The sequence below is a fragment of the Neophocaena asiaeorientalis genome, unplaced genomic scaffold (assembly GCF_003031525.2).
Source record: "Neophocaena asiaeorientalis asiaeorientalis breed wild unplaced genomic scaffold, Neophocaena_asiaeorientalis_V1.1 scaffold196, whole genome shotgun sequence".
Lineage (NCBI taxonomy): Eukaryota > Metazoa > Chordata > Mammalia > Artiodactyla > Phocoenidae > Neophocaena > Neophocaena asiaeorientalis.
In genome coordinates, this window is record NW_020173929.1 from 823,003 (window position 1) to 833,405 (window position 10,403).

The 10,403-nt window shown below is 46.0% G+C and overlaps 1 protein-coding gene across 1 annotated transcript in view; it reads left to right on the forward strand.

The window, feature by feature from the left end:
* The window catches only part of RCN1 (reticulocalbin 1), a 13,176-nt gene extending 4,419 nt beyond the window's left edge, over positions 1-8,757 (forward strand). The window contains exons 2-6 of the mRNA XM_024752631.1: positions 889-1,082; positions 2,098-2,276; positions 3,646-3,706; positions 6,487-6,686; positions 7,581-8,757. Coding sequence (XP_024608399.1) covers positions 889-1,082; positions 2,098-2,276; positions 3,646-3,706; positions 6,487-6,686; positions 7,581-7,688 — 742 coding nt within the window. The 3' untranslated portion in view covers positions 7,689-8,757. The remainder of the gene's footprint in view (positions 1-888; positions 1,083-2,097; positions 2,277-3,645; positions 3,707-6,486; positions 6,687-7,580) is intronic.
* Positions 8,758-10,403: the final 1,646 nt, after the last annotated feature.

Genomic DNA, 10,403 nt, shown 5'->3' on the forward strand with positions numbered 1-10,403 from the left:
TTTTTTTTTTTTTTTTTTTTGGCTGTGTTGGGTCTTTGTTGCTGCACGCGGGCTTTCCCTAGTTACGGTGAGCAGGGGCTACTGTTCGTTGCGGTGCACAGGTTTCTCATTGCAGTGGCTTCTCTTGTCGCAGGACACGGGCTCTAGGCGCGAAGGCTCAGTAGTTGTGGCTCGCGGGCTCTAGAGTGCAGGCTCAGTAGTTGTGACACACGGGCTTAGTTGCTCCGCGGCATGTGGGATCTTCCCAGACCACGGCTCGAACCCGTGTCCCCTGCATTGGCAGGCGGATTCTTAACCACTGCACCACCAGGGAAGCCCCTCATCCCTGGCATTTTCTGCTTTGTCCAAGATCTGGTCTCCTCCTGCTTTAAGTTTCAAGTCTTTGAATCCAAAGTGGTGAGATTAAAAAAAATTTAAAAAACCCACTTACTTTTTGGTTGGTTTAGTTAGAATCTTCCATCTTTTTCATTGGGCTTAGAGCCAGAGGACATGGATTCTTACCACAGTGGTACCAAATACTCCCTCATTGCTCTAAAATGAGGGAGTTAGACTATATCAGGGAAGACTTCTAGGTTTCATCTTACAAATCAACTCACTCAGTTTCTGCAGAGCACTGTGTTGAGAAGGATTCTGAGGCCACATCAAGGGTTTTTATCAGGACAGAAGGGCCTGATCCACTAGTAGTGTCTGCCATTGGCATTGGGTGGTTGTGGGGAAGGCATATCATCCTTGGAAAAGATAAACTTCAAGATCCTTTCCAGCACTGTCGGATCATTGATTTTATTTTAGTATTTATGCATCTTAGATTCTGCAGGTGTTTGATCTCTTTCTGGAGCAGGATCACACAAGCCTGGATAATAGCCTTGTGGGGTTTTTTTTTAACTACAGGAAGATTGTCGATCGAATTGACAGTGATGGGGATGGCTTTGTCACCACCGAGGAGCTGAAAACCTGGATCAAACGGGTGCAGAAAAGGTACATCTACGATAATGTCGCCAAAGTCTGGAAGGATTATGATCGGGACAAAGATGATAAAATTTCCTGGGAAGAATACAAACAAGCCACCTACGGTTACTACCTAGGTAAGAGGTGCTGCAAGAGCGATTACACAGCTGGGGCCTGTGTAACAAGCTTCTTGTGGGAAACTATACTGTCTCATCCTATCTACCCCCTTTGGGGAGACATCTCAACCTCCTAAGTAACAACTGCTTGTGTAACATCCTGCTCTGCTTACTAAGAATACACCAAGTTGCTTACTGTGAGTGAACTTGTAGGTGGAAGGGGGCAAGGGTCTAATAAAAAATAAACTGCTCCCTAACCTGAGCTTACAGTCTCAGAGGTACACCCAGAGAACAAAGCAGAGAGGAAGCATGTTTTATGTTACAGTTTCAGAGTGCTGCCGAGTTTCAGGTAGCAAGGACCAAGTAAGCTGGAACAGTCCAGGAAGGCTTCCTGGTGGAGGGTGGCTTGGGAACTGGGCCTTAAAGAATGGATTTGTATCTGGAGAGATAGAGACGGGTGGGGAAGGTGGGTCAGCTGGAGGGGCAAAGGTGCAGCAATGCATTCAGCAATGCCCTGGAGGGGCAGGGTTTGGACATAAGTCATGCTTGTTTTGGAGGAATGATGGAGGGGGTGTGTGCCCAGCACTGGGTGCAGACCCGCTAGGTGCCTGGCAGAGCCGAGAGGGGACAGGCCTGAGGAGAACCAAAGACACATACACTGCCAGCCAGATTAAGAGAGGTCTTGAAAAGAGTCGAAGGGACATTTAGAATAGATGTCCTGGGTACTAGGGAGCCTCTGTATGTTCTGGATCAAAGAATATAATGAAAGTAGGGTTCTGCAGAGAGAAGTATGGCACTAATATGGTCTCAAGCCTATGCTTTTCACCGCTTGCTGTAATGCCCCTAACAAGTCTTTAGGGCATGGACTGTATGGTGGTATGGAGGGACAGACACTAGAGGCATTCTGAAATAAAATGTTTCAAAGAACTCGATAGGTCAGGACCTTTTGTCTTCTACCATTTGGCGTGAAGGAGGAGTGATGTGGGAGAAAACGCCTTAGGCGCCCGGTTTCCACGTTTCTGTGTACATCCTCCAGGAAACCCCACAGAGTTTCATGATACTTCAGATCATCACACCTTTAAAAAAATGCTGCCACGTGACGAGAGAAGGTTCAAGGCTGCAGACCTCGATGGTGACCAGACAGCCACCCGGGAGGAGTTCACCGCCTTTCTGCACCCTGAGGAGTTTGAGCATATGAAGGAAATTGTGGTTTTGGTAAGATATAGAAAGAGCCTGTGCTGGCAAAAGACCAGGACGAAAGCTGCACGGAAACCTTGTCCCTTCCTGCAAAGTGAGAACGTTCTTCAGCCTGAAGGGGATGGGACAAGGACCCTGAAGTGGAATACACCGGAATACCTGTGTACCCAGGAGATCAGTCAGGGCAGGGTAGCTGCCGTAGCAAGTAGCCCCCAATCCCAGCCATTTAACACAATCAAAGGTTATATCCAGTCCCGGCAGATGGTCCCGGTCAGGGGGATCTCCTGGGCAGTTCTTCTCCAGTGTTGTCAGGCTCCCAGTCTACTTCCATCTTGTCCTCCACCATCCTGTGGCTTTGAGGTCATCCTGGCCACTACCAGCTGGTAGATAGAAGAAGAGAAGGACCGAGGAGGAGGCATGGCCTGCCTTCACTGTCCCGAGGGCTCCTGCCACACATAACAAGGCAGGGGAATGCAGTCTAGACGTGTGCCCAGAAAGAACAAATGCGCTTAGTGAGCAGCGAGCTCTCTGTCCTATCTGAGGGAAGAACAAAAAGACTCAGAAATGGAATGCATTGTACTGTTAAATCATACAGAAACTCAAAGTCGGACCATGCTTGGAAAGGATGCTCCCCTTGGAGTGTATTTGCTTTCCAGTGTCTTGTTGGGTCCCACCTGTCTTCATTTTCCACGACAGTAACATAAATGCCATCACCTGTTTTCAGGGCCGATCTCCCAAGGCAGTTCCAGTTGTTCTGATGCTGGGAGACAACCAGCTCTGGACCCAGTCGTGGATGGGCTCACTCTCACCTCATGCTTCATCCTTATGACCACAGTGACCCCAGGGGCTGGGCAGTGGCTTTAAGAATCATTCCTTTTTACCACCCAACACCTGCTTAATGATAGCTAATCTGACACAAGACGGTGAAGATGGGGAAGTGGATTATGGGCTTCTGATTGGCTCTGTTCTCAGGTTGGCCATTTTCTCCAGGATGCCTTTGAGTTTCTGTGACATGGACAGTAGACTCATTTAATTAGCAGAAAACCTAGTTCAGAAGTCAAATGTATTGATACTAAATACACAACATAATACATTCGGAAGTCAGATATACTTTTAGTTTCTAATTGCCCAAAATAGTTCCATATGTTTCTGACACCAACTCGGTGTTCAGGGTCCAGTCAGCACTGGAATCTGTCTTTGTGATCATTTTAGTCCAGTGGTTCTCAGGCTGGGTTCCTCCCAGTACACAGAGATGATCTGGCCGGAGGGTGGAGACGGTTGACCTGGCAGGGCTTCCTGATATAATTAGAGTGCCTCTGGGCTTGTAGGTACATTTTCAGTTGCAGAGAGGGTGCTGCTTTTAAAATCCCCCCCCTTTGCTTCCTAGGAGACTCTGGAGGACATCGACAAGAATGGGGATGGCTTTGTAGATCAGGAGGAGTATATTGGTAAGTGCTGGCCTGGAGTCTTGCTCCAGTGTCCCACCTGGGCAGCATCCTCCACCCACATGTCTGGCTACTTTCCTCAGATGACTCTTTCAGCAGCAGCTGTAAGTCTGTAGGTGTCACTCCTGTGACTTCCCAGTGAGAGGGGCTTGTCACACCAGCCCTAGCGGTGCAGATTCAGGGAGGCATTCTTAGTGAAGCAGAGCCCAAAAGGCTGGCCGCACCCCAGGGCTGGCCAGCAGTTGATCCCTCGGCTCTGAGAGGTGCCCTTCATCACTCCGTGTAGTTCTGCCTTTGCGAAATGGGACTGGAGATCCCAGAGATGTACAGTGAAGCTAGAGCGGACAGTCTCAGGGGACTTTACAACAGACTGTTAGCCAGCGGGGCCTAGAAACTGGGTGGACGGAGCTGTGGTCAACAGAACTGTTTACATGCCCGAGTTCTCTGCAGAAAGGCATTCCTTCTTAGGTAAATCCTTTTACAAAGTGCACGATTGCCCCATAATATAGCCGTCTTACGCCTCTGGTTTTTGGTCTTTCATTGGGAGTACTGTTCCTAGTTTTTTGTTCTGAAGGGCTCCACTTAAGCAACATCAAGAAGTGTGTTTGCAGGTAACTGAGCCCTGGCTGAATGAGGCTCCAGTTAGTGCCCCGGGTCAGACGCCGCCCAGGAGCCCTCCCAGCATGAAGGACTAGAGAAGGCAGCAGGGATATTTCCATTTGATCCTCTGTGGCTGCTACTTCAGTGCTTTGGCACGTGGCCTCAGCTGCAGGCCACCTTCTCGTGATAGCTCTTCTTTTCCCAAGTCTCAGTAAAGTAAAAGCTGGAAAATCATTTGAAGGATGCGATGGATATAATTTTTGTGCAGATTTTTTTTTTTTTTTTTGCGGTACGCAGGCCTCTCACTGTTGTGGCCTCTCCCGTTGCGGAGCACAGGCTCCGGACGCGCAGGCTCAGCAGCCATGGCTCACGGGCCCAGCCGCTCCGCGGCATGTGAGATCTTCCCCGACCGGGGCACGAACCCGTGTCCCCTGCATCGGCAGGCGGACTCTCAACCACTGCGCCACCAGGGAAGCCCATTGTGCAGATATTTAACAGAGGCAGTTAATTACCTTTCAACATAAAAGAAGAGCCCGTGTTGCCATCAGTCTCTGGTGTGTGGTTGTACTACTTTGCCACCCCATACAGAAGAATAAGTGCCTTCTGAATGAAGAGCAAAGTTTCTTCTAATCGTTTGGAATTATATTTGATCTGAAGAACCAAACGTTGTCCCCCTCTGTCTGTGGTAACAGATGGGCAGCTCTCGCCACAGTAATTAAAGCCATCTCGGTGGCACTACCTTTCTTTGTAGAATAACCAATGCTGACAGCCCCGTCATCAGTGCAAGCAGCAGAGCCTGCCTCAGGCCTGGTACACGTGCGTGTGCGGGAAGGTTCAGATCCCCGGACACCTTGACAGTGGTGGCGGAATTAGACTGACAGGGAAGGCTGACTGATTAAAACGATGTAGCACTTTTGATTAAAACTAGGTGCTCTCCCCACCCTCCTCCTGATCTGCATTGAAAGGGTGCAAAGTCAGGGGCAAACTCCTTGAGCGGCTTTGTCTAAAAGAAACATTCCATTCTTTACACTGGCAGAGAGGGAGGTAGGCTCATTGTTCTTGAAAACTGAATTCTGAGTGACTTGGAGTCAGAGAGACCGGATGTCCAGACTTGTCTAGCAAGTGACTTCAATTTATGGAGGAGCCTTCTCGGCAGGCAGAGACAAGTGGAAACCGGTGGTGATGTAGCGCAGTGGGAAGAACACTGGAATTAAGAGTCCTGGCTTCTCCGCTTACTAGCTTTGAGACCCTGTGGGAGTCGTGTAATCACTCAGTATAAGCCTGTCTCCTTATCTGTAAAACGGGAAGACACAGCACCCATGTTTCCAGGATGGTGTGGGTCTACTTGTAGTTGAACGCAGGGTCTTGCCTCTCTTTCTCCTTCGTTCACTACCTACTGTCTCTACCATCTGACATTTCCAAGCTGTTTCCATCAAAAGAGAAATTGCCCTCAGGGTATCTCTTTTCCAAGAAGATCTAGTAGCTTAGCAAACAATGGATAAACTTTGCCTTCTTTTTCCTTTCCCTGCCATTTTCTAAAATAAGGGTATTTATCTATCTTATAAAATTGCTATAAGGATGAAATGAAATATATGTGAAAGCCCCCTGGAAATGATATAAACAACAATTGTAGTAAACACAGTGGTTAAGACTATGGGTTGGAAGCAGAGTGCCCATGTTCCCGTGTAGCCTACTACATTCTCATACTAGCTGTGGGTCCTTGGGTTAAGGCTGTGCCTCGGTGTTTTCATCTATAAAGTGGGAATAACGACACCTAACTTCATAGGATTGTAATGAGAAATCAAATTTAAAAAAGTATGTGCTTTACACAGCATCTGGACCATAGAAAGTGCTGTTATTGTTCATTATTAGTTTTCACCTGTATAGTTCCAGGCTGGGTTGTAGAGGGCTTTCACATTTGACCTTCATAATAACCTTCTGAGTAATAAGTTATTGTCTCCACTTTACAGACGAAAAGTCAAAAGCCAGGATTCATCTTCTGGCTCCCAAGCACAGTTCTTTCTCGCCCACTAAGCGGCCTTCATAGTGGATAAATCATTGCATTATTTACCCAAGAGACTGCCCCCAGCTGTCTGGTTAGGTCTCTAGATTGCAAGAGGTCAGGTTTTCTTGGACTTACCTTCCCACTTGTCTTTATAACCAAGAACAGCCTTTCCTTCCAGCTGATATGTTTTCCCACGAGGAGAATGGCCCTGAGCCAGACTGGGTGCTGTCAGAACGGGAGCAGTTCAATGAATTCCGAGATCTGAACAAGGACGGGAAGCTGGACAAAGATGAGATCCGCCACTGGATCCTCCCACAAGACTATGACCACGCACAGGCTGAGGCCAGGCACCTGGTGTATGAGTCGGACAAAAATAAGGTATTTCAGCATCCTCTGGAATCATTCCTTGAAGGGAGACAGTTTACATAAGATTGGTTCTGTTTGCTTCTTTGATGTTTGCCTTGGCCCATGTGGCCGTGTCCTTATTGACTTCTCTCATTCCTGCCCTACATCAGAGACCTGTGAACTTCAGCCAACACCGTGATAACCCACGGTGAGCTCATTAGGCCCAGACGTTCCTGTTCCTGGAGAGTCTGCTGTGGGTCACACTTAACGTTCACTGCCATCTCCTAGGATCGCAGAACCGGTCACTTGGTTGGCTGTGGGCAGGCATGGATTTAAGAGGTGTGCCCTGTGTTGCCCTAGGACAAGCTTGTTCATCCATTCATTCAGTCAGCAGACACTCTTCAGACCTCTGCAGCATGTGAGGTAGAAGGAAGCCCATCACATTAAAGTCTCGTCATCCTCAGGCCAGCTCACCGTGCTGGCTCCGAGCCAATATCTATTGGTCAGTATCCAAATAAATAAAGAAAGAAAGAAGGTTTAGAAAGAAGTCCTGCCTCTTCCCATTTTGATCACAGCTGCAAATTCTCGGGAGACAGTCAAGTTTTGCAGTCAAGCCATAAAAGGGAAGTAGAATTCTTTGGGGCCTGTCTTGGGAATGCCAGCACTGTGTGTAGACATAACTGGACTCCGGCTGCTCAATTACTTGAGGACTTTTCTGATGTATTTTAGCACAGCTTTTGTAGCAGGAGGCTGTTCCAATTTGGGGCTTTGCAGGGCAGTGATGGTAGATGAAGGAGGTACCTAGTAGCTTATTATGAAACGTAATATTTTAAATGTTGCAGATCAATGAAATACCATGAGCTTCATGCTGTGATGACTCCGAGTGACCAGAGTTGCTGTGACAGAGCTCTTTTCTCTCTCCTGCAGGATGAAAAGCTCACTAAAGAGGAGATCTTGGACAACTGGAACATGTTTGTTGGAAGTCAGGCTACTAATTATGGGGAAGATCTCACCAAAAACCATGATGAGCTTTGATGCACATTCACCATATGGCAGACTGTCATAGGCTTTCTTTTATTGTCCTGGATAATTGCTACAATTACCTCATTTACAGCAGTTGCGTCCCCCCCAAAAGCAAGTTTGTCACCTCAGGTTGGGGTTAAAATGATTTTTTACTCAATATTTGCTGGAAAATAGTCATCACTGATCTTTGAGGAAGGTTTCTGTCCAAACACATTAAAATCTTGGTAAATTACAATGCTCTGTGGGGATACATTGCTAAAACATGACTTTTTAGCTTTTTCCATGAAATTTGAACTGAAGGGGAATAAAATTTGAAAAAGCCCTATGATTCAGAAGTTGGGTGAGCGGGGAGAGGGCAGTATAGGGAGTGACCGCCATGTATTTTAACTGCAGAGTTTTTACATTTGCCACTGTTAAATAATTGGTGAGGGAAAATTCTGATTAAGCTTCAGTGGTATCGCATCCTACACAGGCTTCTTTCAGAGCAAGGCTGATATTTCAGATTCTTGACTTTGTACTCTGAGCTGTTACTGTAAATGGCATATAAATCTCTGTGCATTCTTCTATATGGACCTGCTAATGTGTACAACAGATCCACCCATCTTTGTTTTTTGTTTTGTCTTTGTTTTTTACAATAAGAAGCAGTTAAGAAAGGTTATGTGAAAAAGAAAGGAATTTTAAAGGTAGGGAGAAAAGATGAATGTCAGGCATTTGAAGAACTACAGGAAAATGGTAAACACTTTATCATACTTGAGAAATTTTTCTTGACATGTAAATGAAGCAGATCTGATCTTTGAAAAAGTGAATAGAAATCCAATCCATTTCCTTGCTGATCTCTGATAGGAATAGGGAGTAGGGTCCTAGGAAAGCCTGCTTAGTGGAGCTCTGGAACCCATCTCATCCAGTCCTGGTGAATCCACAACCCTTGGACCTGCCCTGGGACCACTTACACCATGTAATTGACAAAGCAGGTTCCAAGCCACTGGCTGAACTGGAAGAAATAATTTTTACAGGTTGGACTTCCACCTTATAAGGAGAAAGTGAATGAAATAAAGGATCCCTCTGAGGATTTTCTACTGTGTCCTGTGGTGTTTGACTTCATATGTACCATTTGTGACATTATTCACTGTTGATAGAGAATTTAACAGTGGGATGAGATGACATGAGTAAGATTATAAAAGTTTTGCATTTTAAAAATCCAACTATTAGAATGTTCAGAACATATTCATATTTACTTATTTAATAGATATATACTTCTCTATGCTAATTAGAGAACGTGCAGGTCATTTTAATGGTAAGACCTTTCAGAGACAGGTTTCAGTTGGAGGAAAATCTGGACTTCTTATCAAGGCCTAGGAGGCCCTATAGCAACTGGTCCCTTCCCGACTCATCAGCCCCACTCCCTTTCACCTCCCATAGCAGCCCCACTGACTTTCTGGTCCTCAAACACACCAAGTTCATTTCCAGGTTGGGCCCTTTGCACTTGCTATCCTTCTGATTTGGAACCCCCATCTCACACATCCTGGGGTAACTCAAAACATACTTCCTCAGCGGGACCTTCCCGACTCCATTATTTGTAGCAGTCCCATTTGAGTCCCCGTCTCATTTCCCTGTCTTATTTTCTCCTTGGTATGTACCTATTGCCATTTATATTTGTCTCCTGGGGCTACCATACAAATTACCACAAAAGAGGGTGGCTTTCAACAACAGAAACTCACAGTGCGGGCTGGAGTCTGAAATCAAGGTGTTGGCAGGACTGGGCTCCGGAATGCTCTAGGGGAGAATCCTTCCTTCCTTGCTTCCTGCTTCTGCTGGCTCCAGGCGTTCCTTGGCTGTGGCTGCATTACTCCACTCTGCCTCCATCTTACGGCCTTTTCTTCCTCTCTCTGTGTCTGTCTTCTGTGTGTCTCTTATAAGGACACTTGTTATTGGCTTTAGGGCCCACTTGGATAATCAAGGGTGATCTAATCCTAGATCCTAAGTTACATCTGCAAAAAGCCATTTTTCCAAGTAAGCTCACATTCACAGGTTCCAGGAGTTAGGAGGTAGACATATCTTTTGGGGGTGCCACCATTTAACCAAATGTACCATTTGACACTATCTTGTTTGTATGTTGTCCATCTTCTCCGAGCTAGTACATAAGCTCTGTGACAATAAGAGCCTGATTTGTCTAATTTACTGCTGCTTCCCAGGACCTAGAACTGTAGAGCCTAACCTACAATAACTACTCCGTAATTATTTGCTGAATGAATGAGAGGTTGTAGCTTTAATCAAAGAGAATACTCCTGGGGGGATGCTACAAAAAAATTTTACAAAATAGCTAACATTTGCTGAATGAAAAGTAATTTGCCCAAGATTCCAGAGTGATTATATGGCAGGACCAGAACTCAAATCCAGGTGTTCCTTGCTCCAAAATCTCTGCAGTTTAACACTAAATTTTACTGCTCCAAATCTCTGAATCTATGTTCACTTTATTTCTTTGCTCACCCACAGTAGATGTGGTCAGGAAATGAGAATAACTCCTCTTATATAAATAACTCCTCTTAAATAGGCTGACACATTTTTTTCAAGCAATGAGAACCTGTCTTTTAAAACATGAGAAAATAATATAACCCAATTATAAGCATAACACTTTTTTTTTTTTTTTTTTTTTTTTTACACGCGCCTCTCACCGTTGTGGCCTCTCCTGTTGTGGAGCACAGGCTCTGGACGCGCAGGCTCAGCAGC